The sequence below is a fragment of the Stenella coeruleoalba genome (assembly GCF_951394435.1).
Source record: "Stenella coeruleoalba genome assembly, chromosome: 17".
NCBI lineage: Eukaryota > Metazoa > Chordata > Mammalia > Artiodactyla > Delphinidae > Stenella > Stenella coeruleoalba.
In genome coordinates, this window is record NC_137163.1 from 40753905 (window position 1) to 40772054 (window position 18150).

At 36.3% G+C, this 18150-nt stretch overlaps 1 protein-coding gene across 2 annotated transcripts in view; it reads left to right on the forward strand.

Moving 5' to 3' along the window:
• VIRMA (vir like m6A methyltransferase associated) overlaps positions 1-18150 on the forward strand; it is a 63506-nt gene that overhangs the window by 15511 nt on the left and 29845 nt on the right. For both annotated transcript variants that reach the window (XM_079901753.1, XM_079901752.1), the window contains exons 6-11: positions 5374-5496; positions 6074-6346; positions 8189-9329; positions 12677-13168; positions 14218-14372; positions 17241-17323. In XM_079901753.1, coding sequence (XP_079757879.1) covers positions 5374-5496; positions 6074-6346; positions 8189-9329; positions 12677-13168; positions 14218-14372; positions 17241-17323 — 2267 coding nt within the window. The remainder of the gene's footprint in view (positions 1-5373; positions 5497-6073; positions 6347-8188; positions 9330-12676; positions 13169-14217; positions 14373-17240; positions 17324-18150) is intronic.

Consider the following 18150-nt stretch of genomic DNA (forward strand, 5'->3'; position numbering starts at 1 on the left):
CACTACTTTGCAAAAATGCTTTTTTAATTGACCCAAGGTTTTTTTTTTTATTTAAAATATGTATATGATAATATAATCCATGGTTATTCATGGTTTACTATGAAAATTGTCTTTCAAAGAATTGAAGAATAGGCAGTAAATATGGTATGTGTTTTTGGAATACTTGTGTTAATGGCATTTGTTTTATTAGGACTGCATTTCAAATTTCCTTAGATGTCCAGATCTTAGCTAAGGCAGATTTTCCTGCTTTTGAGAACCTTTTGCTTATTAACTCAAGACAAGAAAAATAAAAACTCTAGGGACTTCCCTGGCGGTCCAGTGGTTAAGACTCCCCGCTTTCAGTGCAGGGGGCGTGGGTTCAATCCCTGGTCGGTGAACTAAGATCCCACGTGCCTCATGGCAGGGCGAAAAAAAAACAAACAGGGACTTCCCTGGTGGTTCAGGGGTAAGCCTCTGCGCTCCAATGCAGGGGGCCTGGGTTCAATCCCTGGTCGGGAAACTGATCCCTCATGCATGCCGCAACTGAGGGTTCGTGTGCTGCAACTGAGAGTCTGCATGCCACAACTAAGAGTCCATGTACTGCAGCTAAGACTTGGTGCAGCCCAAATAAATAAATAAATATTAAAAAAATAAAAATAAAGCACAAGCAACTTTATAAAAAAACAAACAAAAAACCTCTAATGAACTTTAGTGACTTTCATTTTATAGAGCAGACAGCTGGACTCATATTTTCCAGGGTCTCTTTTCCTCACTCTAGTATTACTCATAAGCTGTTGAGCTAAGGAGATTTGGGAATAAATTTTGAAATTATAATTGAGGTCATAGGGAAAAATATTTTGCTTTACAATTAGCATTTTATGAGCACAAATAAAATGACCATTGTTTCTCTTAAATCCTTATATAATAGTGTGGTGTGAGATCTTTGCTCTGATGGTGGTCACACACTGTAGTTTAATCTTTTTTCTTATATCGTACCTGCTAAGCACAGGTAAATTAATTGACCATATATGCATGGATTTATTTCTGGGCTCTCTGTTCTGTTCCATTGACCTTTGTGTCTCTTTTTATGCCAATACCATGCTGTTTAAAGTACTATTGCTCTGTAACGTTGTTTGTAACATTGTGTGATACTTCCAGCTTTATTCTTCTTTCTCAAGATTGCTTTGGCTCTTTGGGGTCTTTGATGGTTCTATACAAGTTTTAGGATTGTTGTTCTATTTCTGTGAAAAATGCCATTGGAATTTTGGTAGGGATTGCATTGAATTTGTATATTGCTTAGGGGAGTATGGACTTTTTTTTTTTGGCCATGCTGTGCGGCTTGCGGGATCTTGGTTCCCTGACCAGGGATTGAACCCAGGCCTCCTGCAGTGGAAGTGTGGAATTCTAACCACTGGACCGCCAGGGAATTCCCCCTAGTATGGACATTTTAACAGTATTAATTCTTCCCATCCATGGGCACAGAATATCTTTTCATTTATTTGTGTCCCCTTCAGTCTCTTTCATCAGTGTCTTGTAGTTTTCAACATACATGTATTTCATGTCCTTGTTTAAATTTATTCGTAAGTGTTTATACTTTTGGATACAATTGTAAATGAGAATTTCTTAATTTCTCTTTCTCATAGTTCATTATTAGTGTATAGAAACGCAACCTATTTTTGGGTATTGATCTTGTGTCCTACAGATTTACTGTATTTGTTTATTAGTTCTAATAGGTTTTTAAAAAATTTTTATCTCTTTTTATTTTTGGCTGCATCGGGTCTTTGTTTTGGCATGCGGGATCTTCATTGCAGCATGAGGGATCTTTCATTGCAGCATGTGGGCTCTTTGTTGCAGTGCATGGGCTTCTTTCTAGTTGTGGCAGGTGGGTTTTCTCTCTCTAGTTGTGGTGTGTGGGCTCCAGAGCACGTGGATTCTGTAGTTTGCAGCACGTGGCTCTCTAGTTGAGGCGCATAGGCTCAGTAGTTGTGGTGCGTGGGCTTAGTTGCCCCGTGGCATGTGGGATCTTAGTTCACCAACCAGGGAACCAAACCCACGTCCCCTGCGTTAGAAGGTGGATTCTTTACCACTGGACCACCAGGGAAGTCCCTCTAATAGGTTTTTAATGGAGTCCTTAGGGTTTTCTTTATATTATACAGGTTTCCCCTGCTGTCTGAAATAGAGTGTTCCTATGAAACCTTTCATACACCAAAATGGTATAAAACGAAGAAACAGTTACCTTAGGACACATCTTGCTAATGGACGCACAAAATAAATTGAGATAAAGCCCAGATGCTCACAGACATAGTTCAAAGCTATGGTGGCTAAATGCTGAGATGCTGAGTGTAGTTGCCAGGGAAGGAGCTTGGCAGTGCCACTCTCACTCTTTGGGGTTATGTTGCCTCTATAACAGCTCAGTGCAAAACAAATGCTTAACACTTATTTTCTCTTTTCACATTTTTTTGTAGAAGTGAAAATCCACTTTGGATTTCTTTTGGTTAGTGAAAACACGTACTAAGATAGGTCTTTTGTAAAAGTGAAGTGGCATAAAATGAACTTCCAAAAAGCAGGGTGTACCTGTATCAGGTTATCTGCAAAGAGCGACAGTTTTACTTCTTCCTTTCCAATTTGAATGCTGTTTATTTCTTTTTCTTGCCTAACTGCACTGGCTAGGACTTCCAACACTGTGTTGAATAAAATTGGCAAGAGGTGGGTATCCTTGTTCTGTTCTTGATCTTAGAGGAAAAGCTTTCAGCTTTTTACCATTGAGAATGATGTTAAAGCTATGGGCTTGTCACATATGGCCTGTTATGGTGTGGTACATTCCCTCTATACCTGTTTTGTTGAGAGTGTTTACCATAAATGAATTTGAATTTTGAAAAATGATTTTACTGTATCTGTCGAGATGATCATATGATTTTTAGCCTTCATTTTGTTAATGTATCACATTGACTAATGTGCAGATGCAGAGCCACCCTTGCACCCCTGGAATACATCCCACTTGATCATGATGTATGATCCTTTTAATGTATTATAGAATTCGGCTTGCTAATATTTTGTTGAGGATTTTTGCATGTATGTTCATCAGAGATATTGGCCTGTAACTTTCTTTTCTTGAGGCATCCTTGTCTAGTTTTGGTATTAGGGTAATGCTGGCCTTGTAAACGACTTTGGAAGACTTTGAGAAAGACTGGTATTAATTCTTCTTGGAATATTTGGTAGAATTCAGCAGTAAAGACGTATCGTCCTGGACTTTTGTTTTTGGGAGGTTTTTGATTACTGATTCAATCTCCTTACAGTAATTGGTCTGTTCAGATAGTCTATTTAATCATGATTCAGTCTTGGTACGTTGTATGTTTCTAGGGCTGTATGCATTTCTTCTAGGTTGTCCAATATGTTGGTGTACAATTGTTCATAGTAGTTTGGTGTGATCCTTTGTATTTTGGTGGTATCAGTTGTAGTATCTCCTCTTTCATTTCTGATTTTGAGTCCTCTTTTTTTCTCGGTGAGTCTAGCTAAAGGTTTGTTAATTTTATCTTTTCTATGCTTGTAGTTTCTTTGATCTTTCCTATTGTCTGTAGCCTTATCACAGCATCTGACATAGGTAAGTAGTTACTCTAAAATTTTGTTAAATATATTGACTTGTCAGAAAGAGAAAGACAGATACCGTTGTGATATCACTCATATGTGGAATCAAAATATGGCACAAATGAACCTATCTACAAAGCAGAAGCAGACTCACAGACATAGAGGACAGATTTGTGGTTGCCAGGGGGGAGGCAAGGTTGGTGAGGGGTGGATGGGGAGTTTGGGCTTAGTAGATGCAAAGTTTTACATATAGAATGGATAAACAACAAGGTTCTACTGTATAGCACAAGGAACTATATTCAATATGGGATAAACCATAATGGAAAAGAATATAAAAACAAATATATATGTGTATAACTGAGTCACTTTGCTGTACAGCAGAAATTGATACAATATTGTAAATCAACTATGCTTCAATAAAAAAATAAAAAAAGACAAGTGGATAAAAAATTTACTGACTTCTAAAAAAACTTTTATTGGAGTATAATTTTTATTTACAATGTTGTGTTAGTTTCAGGTATACAGCAAAGTGAATCAGTCATACGTGCACATATATCCACTCTTTTTTAGATTCTTTTCCCTATTATAGAGTATAGGGTATTGAGTAGTGTTCCCTGTGCTGTACAGTAGGTCCTCATAAGTTATCCGTTTTATATTTAGTAGTGTGCATATGTCAATCCCAATCTCCCAGTTTATCCCCTACCCCCTTTCCCTCCTGGTAACCATAAGTTTGTTTTCTATATCTGTGACTTTATTTCTGTTTTGTAAATAAGTTCATTTGTACCATTTTTTTTAGATTCCACATATAAGCAATATCATATGATATTTGTCTTTCTCTGTCTGACTTCACTCTCGCTGACTTGTTTTAAAATGGACACTTAAGCTCATGTATTGCATATACGTACACATATATATGTATGTGTGTATGTTTTTAACTTTTTATTTTGAAATAATTATAGATTTATAGGAAGTTGCAAAGAAATGTATAGGGAAGTCCTGTGTACTCATCCCCAGATTCCCCTAGTTAACATCTTTTACAACTCTAGTACAATATCAAAATAAAATTGGCCTTGTTACAATCTGTAGAGCTTGTTCACCTTTCACCAGTTATACATGTATACGTGTGTGTGTGTGTGTAATTTTATGTCATGTCTAGCTTTGCATAACCACCACCAAAATTAAGAGACTTGATTGTACTATCACAGTATTCCCTGGTGTTATGCCTTTACAGGCAAACCCATCCCACCTGTCCCTAACTTTTGGCAATCACTAATCTATTCTCTGTCTCTGTAATTATATTATTTCATGAATGTTACAAAATGGAATCATGAAGTTGGGATCTTTTTGAGATGGGCTATTTTCATTCAGCATAATTTCTTTGAAGTTTATCTACTTTCTGTGTGTATTACATCATTCTTTATTGTTGCTGAGTAGTAATACATAGTGTGGATGTATCATAATTTATTTAACTTCAATCACTGAAGGACATTTAGGTAGTTTCCAGTTTTTGACTTTTGCAAATAAAGCTATAATGAGCATTCATGTACATCTTCCTGCAGGAAAATAAGTCTCCATTTTTCTGGGATAATGCCCAAGAGTTACATACATTATATTTTGGTATATGGGACATCAAAAATTCTAACTTTCCCATTATAAACTAATTAGCAAAATTTCTGTTACACGTCAGGAAGGAAAAAGTTAATAAATTCTGAAGATGAAAACTCAAATGATGAATAGCATTTTTGTCATGCATTTATTTCACTATACTTACTCATTTGAAAGTTCTTTTTCTTTTTCTAATAAAATTAGCTGATGGAGAGAAGGAAGATCAGTTTAATGGAAGCCCTCCAAGACCACAGCCAAGGGGACCAAGAACTCCACCAGGACCCCCTCCACCTGATGATGATGAGGATGATCCCATGCCATTGCCAGGTAGAAATATATCAGTGATAGTTTATTTTCCCCCTCTTGATTAATGTTAATAGTACTTTTTGATTAAAGAAAAAAAATTAGATGCTGGTAATCAAATCTTGATGAATATCCTCTGCCCCCGTTCTGCGCAGTGTTTTCTTGTGTTTTTTTGTTGGCAAGTGAATTTGTTAAAAGAAAAAAAAAATCAGTTAATTAATTCGAAGCTGAAGCAACATTACTTTGAAAATAAAATGTTAATGTGCTATAGTGGTATGTACAGAACAGCACCAGTAAAAATAAACAGTAGGTATTGGAAGAGATAAAAATCTGTATAGTTACTTAATAGCTAAAAAAGAAGAGGATTATTGTATTAGAACATAATATAGCATACTTTATTAATTATGAGCTGTGTTTATTTAATACTTTGTTTAAAGTATGTTTAATACTATTAATATTTATTAATAATTAATAAAGCATACTTTATTAATTATGAGCTAAATCATCCAAAATGTCATTAAGTAGTTGCAGTATCCAATCCTTCTGCCTCATGTTATTTAAACAGTTAAAATAATCTGTGCCTTAAACCTCAATTTTTCAGTGTCTGGTGACAAGGAAGAGGATGCTCCTCATAGAGAAGATTACTTTGAGCCCATTTCTCCTGATCGGAATTCTGTTCCTCAGGAAGGTCAATATTCTGATGAAGGAGAAGTAGAAGAGGAACAACAAGAAGAAGGAGAAGATGATGAAGATGATGTGGATGTCGAGGAAGAAGAGGATGAGGATGAGGATGATCGCCATACAGTAGATAGTATCCCTGAGGAGGAAGAGGAAGATGAAGAGGAAGAAGGTGAAGAAGATGAAGAAGGTGAAGGTGGGTTAAATTAGCTAGGACTTCTGGTTTTAAGTGCTAACTAGCTTGATGTAGCTTTTAGTAATGCAGAAGAATTTGTAGCAGAGATAAATGGCTTTCAAGAAACCTGAGTCAGATTGTAGCTGGGCCTTAAGACTTGACTAGAGCTGGGATTTCCGTCTCTTCTTTGTTTTGTGTTGCTAATTTATATTCTGTTAACGAATTGTTATATCTCTATTCACCCCACATCTTTAATCTCCTCTCTTTAACCAGCCAGTCTAAACTACCTGGCTGTGTCTCAGATCCAGATCCAGTTTTCTGGGAGAGAGAGTCTCTTTGGCTTGCTATGGTATCGCTGCCCCTTGATACCATCAGCTTTGTCCAGGGAAGCAGGAATATGCAGCAAATACATGGTGATTAGGGATTTGGTGATCTGTTTTGAGAGTAAAGGAGTGGTGTTTTAAGCTGGGTGGAATTGCTAAAGATGTCTGCCACCTAGATATTTTGGCAAAATGCTACATTATTTTTAGAAATTCAGAAGGAAAAATCTCAATTACACAGGGACATATGCAGTCCTTTAGTTAGGCTTTATTTTTCCTTTGAAAGCAAAAAGAGATACTTAAGCTAATTGGCTCTTAATTTCTCCAATAAATGGAATGTAGTGTTAAAGTATTTATGTAAAATGACAGATTATCTGCCTTTTTCTTTTATAAGATAGTACAGGTGAGCATCATTCTACGTGAGAGAGAGGACCATTCTAGTATCACAGTGGCCCTTTTACACAATATAAATAATTGGGTTATTGAGTGATAATCTTTTTAGCTTACCCCATTTCCAGATTACCACAAAATCCTTTTTAGATTTATTGTGTTTGACTGGCAAGTAGTAGTTAGATTTCATGCAGGCTTTGTTAATCAGAGGACATTTTAATAGAGAAGGTGAGAGAATGAGGCTGGTTAATTTGATTTTTACCAGAAGACATCTGGTGGTTATTCCAGAGTCAAGTCTCTATAGGCCCTTCCTTTTCAAATATGAGTGTATTGCTATGGCTAAATTGTTTTGAGCTAAAGAATGTCAAAAGAGGGCTGTTACTTGAGGAATACTGTAGGCTGTAATTGCACATCTCTGTTTTACCACGGCCAGGTAATAGTAGTGTTAAAAAGTAAAACCAACAAGTTTTCCATCTCTGGTCCTATATTACTTCTAGTCCTGTATTAATAAATAGAGGAAAAAGCTGCATGTGTCATAATATGAAAACTCTTTGTTTTGGCAAAGCTGAGCACTTTATATGAACAGATTTTCCCTAAAAACATAATACAGAACTGAGGAAACTGTGTGACAGGTAAATACAGAGAAGTGAAAGTGAAGGAATATGAAACTCATGTTATAAAAAGAACATAGAATGTTTTTTCTGGAAATAATAGATGTAACTTGGTATTTATGGTACTAATTCTTAGTTAATTTAATAATTTTGGCCTATCAATTTATTTTTTCCATCTTAAAAATACTCTCTTATGAGGGCAAGCTTAATTTCTTTCCTCCTGAAAGAGGTATTTTTGGTTTGTTTTTTGAGGCATTTCTACTTTAATTTTGTGAGGAAAAGATCTGTAGCAGAGTTAGTTGTAAAGCTGAACAGATATAATAGAAAACTTCGCTTATGAAGTTTCTCCATAATTATTCTATTAGAAACTATAAAATGTTAGTAATTGTTGATAAGATGTTGGGGCAGAAATTAATTTTGTTGAGGAAATCATTAATTTTTATTTTTTGCCACACTATTAAATGATTTTTTTGACAAACCAGATTGGTCTGCATTAAACAACAATGATGTAACAACTAAATATTATTCAAACTGATTTTCAGGGGATGACGGTTATGAACAAATTTCCAGTGATGAAGATGGAATTGCTGACTTGGAACGTGAAACATTTAAGTATCCAAACTTTGATGTTGAATACACTGCTGAAGACTTAGCTTCAGTTCCTCCTATGACGTATGATCCATATGACAGGGAGCTTGTACCACTCTTATACTTCAGCTGTCCATACAAGACTACTTTTGAAATTGAAATCAGTAGAATGAAGGATCAAGGTCCAGATAAAGAAAATTCAGGGGCAGTAGAAGCCTCAGTGAAGTTAACTGAACTGTTGGATTTGTATCAAGAAGATAGAGGTGCAAAATGGGTAACAGCTTTAGAAGAAATTCCAAGTTTAATAATAAAAGGATTAAGTTATTTGCAATTGAAAAACACAAAACAAGACGCCCTTGGCCAGTTGATAGACTGGACCATGCAAGCTTTAAATTTACAAGTAGCCCTTCGCCAACCCATTGCCTTAAATGTCCGACAGCTCAAAGCTGGGACCAAATTAGTGTCCTCACTGGCAGAATGTGGGGCCCAAGGAGTCATGGGACTGCTACAAGCAGGAGTGATCAGTGGATTATTTGAGCTCCTGTTTGCTGATCATGTCTCATCTTCCCTTAAGTTAAATGCATTTAAAGCTTTGGACAGTGTCATTAGTATGACAGAAGGAATGGAAGCATTTTTAAGAAGTAGGCAGAGTGAAAAAAGTGGCTATCAAAAACTGCTGGAGCTCATACTTTTAGATCAGACTGTGAGGGTTGTCACTGCTGGTTCAGCTATTCTTCAGAAATGCCATTTCTATGAAATTTTGTCAGAGATTAAAAGACTTGGTGACCATTTAGCAGAGAAGACTTCTTCTGTTCCTAACCACAGTGAAGCTGATCATGATACAGACACTGGACTTGAGAGAACAAACCCAGAATATGAAAATGAGGTAGAGGCTTCAATGGATATGGATCTTTTGGAATCCTCAAATATAAGTGAAGGGGAAATAGAAAAGCTTATTAACCTCTTAGAGGAAGTTTTTCATTTAATGGAAACTGCACCTCACACAATGATCCAACCTCCTGTTAAGTCTTTCCCAACAATGGCACGTATTACTGGACCACCAGAGAGGGATGATCCATACCCTGTTCTCTTTAGGTAAGACATTTTTGGCTTTGGGAAATATATTTTACCAGTCATTAGAGGCAATTTTATGTGGTTGGTTTCTTTTTTTTTTTTTTTACTCTGTCTGTAGGTCAAGGATACTTGATATTTTAAAATAAGTGGAACTGAGAAATATGTTACTGTGGGTGAGCTATATTTAGTTAATACTTAAAGTTGTAGTAGCAACTTAAGTTAAAGATAGTAATAATCAACAACAGTGCTTATATAAGCATGTCTGTGAGCAAGAATAAATGAGAAACCGCTGAGTGGCTTCTGGGAAGGTGGTACAAAGAGGATGGAACAGGAAGGAGAGAGCTTTTCAGTGTAAACCTTTTTGTACCTTATCACTGTAATACATTGTAGATTAAACTGATACTTTACTAAATTAATTTTACAGTCCTGGTTAAAGATATATTAAAGGTTTAATTGCCATTTGTTTCTGCCATCTAACTCTCTAGTTATCTATTGGTACAGTTTTGCCATTATTAGGTACCCATGGTAGATTTTTAAAATTTTGTTTTAATTTTTGAGAGTTTCTTTTTTGGCATTTTGCCTGTAAATAATTTTTCAACTAAATGCAAAAGTTGCATTTTTATTATTTTATTCCTTATTTCTGTGATTATTTTTTGCCTTGCTTTGGAACATAGTGCATTAACAGAAAATCAGTACTTGTCCTTTCTAAAATCTGTACCTATCCATTCCTGTTTTTAGCTGAAACTATCAGATCTTGCCTTAGTTTGAGTTCTTACAGGAGTGTAAGATGATAATTGTTAAAGCAAGGTCTGGTAGGAGATGAGGTCAAGAGTACAAAGTATGAGTTTGGCTTTGAACAAGAGAAAGGAAACCTTATATGTATACAAATACAGATATCTTTGTAGTGTGGAGACAGTAGAGGAGACAAGGCACTTCTCACTGATCCTATTTTTTTTTTTTTTTGCGGTACGAGGGCCTCTCACTGTTGTGGCCTCTCCCGTCGCAGAGCACAGGCTCTGGATGCGCAGGCTCAGCAGCCATGGCTCACGGGCCCAGCCGCTCCGCGGCACGTGGGATCTTCCCGGACCAGGGCACGAACCCGTGTCCCCTGCATCGGCAGGCGGACTCTCAACCACTGTGCCACCAGGGAAGCCCATTGATCCTATTTTTGATAAAGTAGGAATTGAAGTCATGCACTGAGGGTGACTGAGTATAAGAAAAGGGTGAAGCTCTCAAATAGTCAGTGAGGGGAAACGAGTAATTAATGGCCTACTAAGTCTTGTTTTTCCCCCATAATTGGAGGAGGTATGTTTGGGTATCAGACTTTAGGAAATAAAGGGCTTTGAATGCTGTGCACTAAGGAATTTGGATTTTTGTTTTTGTTCTTGTTTCGGCTGCACTGCATAGATTGTGGGATCTTAGTTCCCTGACCAGGGATCAAACCCGGGCCCCTGGCAGTGAGAGCACTGAGTCCTAACCACTGGACTGCCAGGGAATTCCCAGGGATTTTGTTTTTAGAATGTGGGAAGATCTCGAATATTTTGGAGTAGCAGATCTGGTATGATCAAAGTAGTGTTCTAAGATTATATTATAGTTACAAGATGTATTGCAATGGAAGAGAAATTGGAGTTATTAGGTAGATAAGCCTGTCTGAAGAGTCTAGGTGGTAGGTGTTGTGCTAAGTACTTGGCCTGATATAGTGGCATTTACAGAAAATGGGAAGACAGATATTGTGCTACTGTTGAGAGTTTGTGAAAAAGCATTACTAGGACTTGGCAACTGAACCTAGTAAGAGAAAGTAAGAAGGAGCTTTGATGTTTCTAGCCAAGGTAACTATTGGAACTGTGGTTTTATGGACAGAAACTGGTAAATTAGGAGGGAGAGTGAATTTTGAAATAAATAATTACATTTTGGAAGGATTAGTTTGAAGTGACGGCAAGGTTCATTAATGTACCATGTTGGGGTCTTCAAGATAACCCCCGAGATTTGCTAGATGGAGTCACAGGACTGTGTTGTAATCACGACCACGATTTATTATATCAAAAGGATACAAAACATGATCAGCAAAGAGAAGGGGTACATGGGACGAAGCCTGGGGAAACGAGTCATAAACTTCCAGAGTCCTTTCCTCATTTAGACACAAAGGACCCGCTTAAGTCCTCCAACAACAAATTGTGACATGTGTGAAATGTTGCGTACTGAGCAAGCTCATTGGAATCTCAGCATCCAAGCTTATTATTGGGGGATAGCCATGTAGGCACCCAGTACCTAGCATGTATCAGAATTCCAGACTCCCAAAAGGAAAGCAGGTGTTCAGCGTAAACCATATTATTTGCATAAACAGTTTAGGTGCAGTGAGTATTCTTACCAGTTGATGGGCGGAAACCCTCCCAAAATCCAGGTCCCCAGAGGCCAGCCAAGGGCCAACCTTGCAAGCAGGCCTTTCTAAGAATAAACATTCTGAGGCCTGCCATGTTAACTATTTTCTGAACATTCCATGAGGTGGTTAAGGATGCTCTTAGAGCATAATAATGTTCACCTTTGTGGTAAGAAGTTAGTGGAGGTGTTTTTATCATGACAGAAGCCTGAGTTTAAGCAGAAATTGATTGAAGAGGCAATTTTATGCTATGTGATTACAACTATATGACATTCTGGAAAAGGCAAAACTGTGGAGACAGTGACTGCCAGGGATTGGGAAGGAGGGAGGGATGAATAGATGGAGCACAGAGTATTTTTAGGACAGTGAAAGTACTCTGTCAGTAGCAGTTGGGTCTATTTAGGGGTGTTAGGTAAATTCAGACTTTTTCTACTAAAACTATGGGTACTAAAAAAATGGTTCTTGGATTTGATAAAAGAGTCTATTGTATTAAATACTGAAAATTGATAATTTGAGGTTTTTTCCCCCTAGAGGTACTAATTCAGATATACTACCTATAGTAAATCTGAATATACTATAAGTTCTTTATGGTATATGTACTATATTCTCCCTAGATATACTAATTCAGATATACCGATATGCCATGGGTTGAGTAGGACCATGGTTAAAAGGAAGGAGCATTTGATAAGTGGCCTGGAAGGAAGTCCCAGATTTTAAAGTCATGGTTGATTCTGGAAAGAGAAAACTTGTCACAGTTACTTATTAAACATCCTTTGAATGCTAGGAAAAAGCCTTACAGAACTTTCACTTTTGTTTGGCCTAGTGGATTGAAGGCTTGCTACTTACAGTACTATTTTAGTTAAAGCAGTATATTGCTGAAGATAAGGATTATTGCCATTAAATTTTTTACCTCTCTCCTGTCTAATGAATATTGAATAAATGAAGAATGTTTTACACTGACTTAACATATATTTTATTACTTCTTCTACAGGTATCTTCACAGTCATCACTTCTTGGAGTTGGTTACCTTGCTTTTGTCAATTCCAGTAACAAGTGCACACCCTGGTGTGCTGCAAGCCACAAAAGATGTTTTAAAGTTTCTTGCACAGTCACAAAAGGGTCTTCTTTTTTTTATGTCAGAATATGAAGCAACAAATTTGTTGATCCGAGCTCTGTGTCACCTTTATGATCAAGATGAAGAAGAAGGTCTCCAATCTGATGGTGTTATTGATGATGCATTTGCCTTGTGGCTACAGGACTCAACACAGACTTTGCAGTGTATTACAGAACTGTTCAGCCATTTTCAGCGTTGTACAGCCAGTGAAGAAACTGACCATTCAGATCTCTTGGGAACTCTTCACAATCTTTACTTGATTACTTTTAATCCTGTGGGAAGATCAGCTGTTGGCCATGTTTTCAGTCTTGAGAAAAATCTCCAAAGTCTTATTACTCTAATGGAGTACTATTCCAAAGAAGCCTTAGGGTAATTTTATGCTTAATCCTTAAATTTTCTATTTTATTGGAAAACCACATCACTAATGGGGTAGTTTCTTGAAAGAATGTGTTTTGAAAATAAAAACTATAATTTTTTGACATAACACATAACTTCTTAATTAAGGATTAGAATGGTGAAATCTCTAAGATGTGGCTGTAAATAAATGAAATAGCAGCTTCTTCCAGTTTCATCACGGTGTTAACAAAGATTGCAGCTGTAGTACTCCTGCTAATTTTTGTGGAGGGGAATCCTAAGGTACAGGAACATACGTATACCATAAGAGTCATGAGGGCTATCTTGCTGTCTTCTGCCCTTCTAAGCTATTCTAAGCTATTCTAAGGTATTCTAAGCTAATACCTTCTAAGCTATTCATGGTGCTCGGATTTCAGAAGTGTTTTGACTGGATGAGGGGGATTGAGAATGACAGTAGTTTTCAAGAACTTGCCCTATAGGGCAGAGGGTTTTAGTGTATGAGAAGAGAAACATGTTCTTCCTGGTTCATGCCATGCAAAGCAGTGGCATCCTTTGCATCGGGGTCTTGATATGACTCCTTGAGTGATGGATCTTTTGGGGGGACCTGTAAAAGGCAAACAACAGTGACTTCTATGTCTAGCTGTATATTAACAGTTCTTTAGTGGAAGTCTGAATAATCATGGTGGTAGGTTGATTCATCACACTTGTTCCTATTTATCCAGAGTGAACAACCATTTTAAAGGAGACCGATGAAGTGTACTTCCTAATCTTTCATTGCTAATGAAGTACACTTATTAATATATTTCATTGTTCTGATCTTATTTCTTAATAGAATTTCACTTTCCATTTTGATGCATGTGCTTCGTTATTACATACTTTTAAGTAGTGGTTTCAGGTGAATTGAAGGTGAAACTTTAAAGTGCGATTTCCTGTTTTCAGGAAGTCAGTCATGTTTCATTGTGAAATTCCTTGATCCCTTTAAAACCAAGTAGAAAACAATGTTAAAAATTGTTCCTAAAAATTTATTTTCATATCAAAAACTTTAAAACCTTATTTTGTTTCAGTGATTCCAAGTCTAAGAAGTCAGTAGCTTATAATTATGCATGCATACTTATTTTGGTGGTGGTTCAGTCTTCCAGTGATGTCCAAATGCTAGAACAGCATGCAGCATCTCTCTTGAAGCTTTGTAAAGCAGATGAAAATAATGCTAAATTGCAAGGTATGGTACTTGAAGTTATTTTAAGCATTTATGATATGTGAAGAAAAAAAGCCTTTGAATATCTGTAGTTAGTACTTTATCATGTTTTGATAATATACCTGGTAATACCCTGTTTTTAACTTTCTGAAAGTTAAGATACCTTTTATGGAGGTATTTTATATGGTGTTCTTAAAAAGATTTTTAGGAAATTGTTCAAAGTACCTTTTTCTGAAAAGCCATGGAAATTTCTGGGTGGTTGAAGTTCCTAATCAAAGTAGAATTAAAGATGAACTCAGAAGTTCAGTTTTGTTTATAGTTTGCATGTGTGTGTGTTTTCTATATATGTATTTCTAAGTACAACACTGTTGTAAGTACAACTTAGAAATCCATTTGTGGTTAACACGTGCTATTCTCAAGTGAAGAATGATGAATATGAACATTACTTTCTAAATGTATGTTGAATGAAGTTTATGGCAAACCTTATTATGTGGGCAGTCTTGAAAAGTTTAAGGGATTTAATTACAAGTTTTTATTATTTTATTTTGGTTCTTGGCTTTCTGACCTTGCCAAGTAGAAAATTTGATAACATTGAGTAAATGTTATGATAGCATGTGGCCTCTTTTCTTTCTTTTTTTTTTGTTTTGGCTGCACTGCACGACATGCGGGATCTTAGTTCCCCAACCAGGAATCAAACCCGTTCCCCCTGCAGTGGAAGTGCAGAGTTTTAACCACTGGCCCTGGACCGCCAGGGAAGTCCCAGGCCTCTTTTCTTTTTAATCCTAAATTTTATGTGCGATACCACCAGTAAATCTTGGGTACTGCACTCAATTTTCTATATTGAAAATAGATTTTTTTCCCCCTGAAGTATGCCTTTATAAAAGGAGGGTATGCAGCGTCTTCAAAGGTAGTATTAGTGCCTTACTACATTTTCTGTGTGATGGGTACACTAGTATTTGTTTTATTATTCCTTATATCTTTCATTTGAACACTATATATTGTACATATATGAAAGAGTTAATTTAAAAATCCGTAGGAAAATACTCAGATGTAAACAGTTGTAATCCTCAGGATTGTAGTACCAAGGAAGGGTGACTACTATTTGCACTTCCCTTCATTCATTCCTATAAAGTGTCTGGAACTTATTACGTGAGAATGCTTTTCTAAAAACATTTTTGGTGATAAAGTATAGGTTTTACGGCATAGCTTCTAGGAGAGTTTTGAGTTCGGTTGCAGTAAATGGTATATTTCATGTGTTTCTTTTATAAACAAAGCTTGCTGTTATTAGTTTTGGGGTGATAGTGATTACTTTTAACTTCGTAAAGGCAAATTAGGAAACTGATAAAATTTAAAATTCATGATAAGGGAAAAGGCACTCGGCATATGTCTCCTCATGGGTTTGATCCTGTTAGAAATGAATACATTTTGTGTATGCTTTTTTGGGGGTGTGGGAATCAGTGGCAGCATTAGGTGAATAAACATTATGTTATTATATTGGTTTATGAGCAGTCAATTTTATAATTCTTTTTTAATGTTGTAAGTTGATTGCTGCAAAAATATTCAGTATAGTTAGATGTAACCATGTAAATGTTTTAAGTTTTCAGAAACCAAAAATCTAAGGGTGGTAACCTCTTTTTTTTAATATATACATATATATATTTTTTAACATCTTTATTGGAGTATAATTGCTTTACAATGGTGTGTTAGTTTCTGCTTTATAACAAAGTGAATCAGTTATACATATACATATGTCCCCATATCTCTTCCCTCTTGCGTCTCCCTCCCTCACCCTCCCTATCCCACCCCTCTAGGTGGTCACAAAGCACTGAGCTCATCTCCCTGTGCTATGCGGCTGCTTCCCACTAGCTATCTGTTTTACGTTTGGTAGTGTATATATGTCCATGCCACTCTCTCACTTTGTCCCAGCTTACCCTTCCCCCTCCCCGTATCATCAAGTCCATTCTCTAGTAAGTCTGTGTCTTTATTCCCGTCTTGCCCCTAGGTTCTTCATGACCATTTTTTTTTTTTTTAGATTCCATATATATGTGTTAGCATACGGTATTTGTTTTTTTCTTTCTGACTGACTTCACTCTGTATGACAGACTGTAGGTCCGTCCACCTCACTACAAATAACTCAATTTCGTTTCTTTTTATGGCTGAGTAATATTCCATTGTATATATGTGCCACATCTTCTTTACCCATTCATCTGTCGATGGACACTTAGGTTGCTTCCATATCCTGGCTGTTGTAAGTAGAGCTGCAATGAACATTTTGGTACATGACTCTTTTTGAATTACGGTTTTCTCAGGGTATATGCCCAGTAGTGGGATTGCTGGGTCATATGGTAGTTCTGTTTTTAGGTTTTTAAGGAATGTCCATACTGTTCTCTATAGTGGCTGTATCAGTTTACATTCCCACCAACAGTGCAAGAGGATTCCCTTTTCTCCACACCCTCTCCAGCATTTATTGTTTGTAGATTTTTTGATGATGGCCATTCTGACTGGTGTGAGGTGATACCTCATTGTAGTTTTGATTTGCATTTCTCTACTGATTAGTGATGTTGAGCATCCTTTCATGTGTTTGTTGGCAATCTGTGTATCTTCTTTGGAGAAATGTCTATTTAGGTCTCCTGCGCATTTTTGGATTGGGTTGTTTTATTTCTAAGCCAGTATAGTAGGACATTCATTTCATTTTAAAGCTTGTTTAAATAATTAGACATAAGTTCATTCCTGTATAAAATTTAGTTTATTGAAATGAACATGGATCTGATAATCTAAAACCATGGTTTTTCTCAGGAAAAGAATACCTTTACTTCCCTTGTTTTAAAGGCTTTGTTATAAAGGCTTTTATTTTAAAATATTATATTATGAATTACTGTTTTTGTTTTTAAGAACTTGGCAAGTGGCTTGAACCTCTGAAAAACCTTAGATTTGAGATTAACTGCATCCCAAACCTAATTGAATATGTTAAACAGGTAAGTAAAACTTAAAAGTGCCTTGATTTTACAGAACTGTGCGGTAGTATATAGTAATACTGTTTTAAATCACTTGTATAGGTAATGCAGTTAAGTGTACTTGATTGATTTACTCGTCTTGTGGGTATAGACTGGTACTGGGTATAGATGGGTATGTAATTGTGTGTATAATGAACACAGATGCACACAACTTTATTGCTTTCTATTACCAGCTTCTGTCCTACTTTTTTCCCTCTCAAATAGGAATATTATCACCTACCATTTTGATGACATTTACAAAAGTGTTTTAAAGTTAAATGCTATGATAATGTAACATATAATTATAGTTAAACTTTAGTGGAAAAGAATTTCCCTCAAAATTTGTACTTAAAAATTGGTAGAGTCAGTTCCAGATAATTGCAATGGGGACTAGTTCTGTTAATTTGGGATGGTTAAATCTGCAATTGAAGTAATTAATGAGAGTTGAAAATCATATAATTCATAATATTACAGTTGAAAAATGCATATACACTTCAAGTAATTCATAATGAAAAAATTCATTAAAATCATTGCATTGTTAGTTTTGGAAGTTTGAAAAGTTTTCTTTGCTCCTTAGCTGATCCAATGTGTATCATAGGAAGAAGGGCTAAAAGTGCCCATAGATGCATAAAAAGTTTTAAACTAGCGGGGCAGAATGGACCTTGAATTATCTCCTTTTTCATTTAACAGATGAGCTATATGTGTTGTGTATGTGTCTGTGTGTCTGTGTGTGTAAACCACCTTGGTCTTGGAGCTGCAGTGTGTTATTGAAGTAATGTATGTATATTATCTAATCTTTTGCTGTTTTG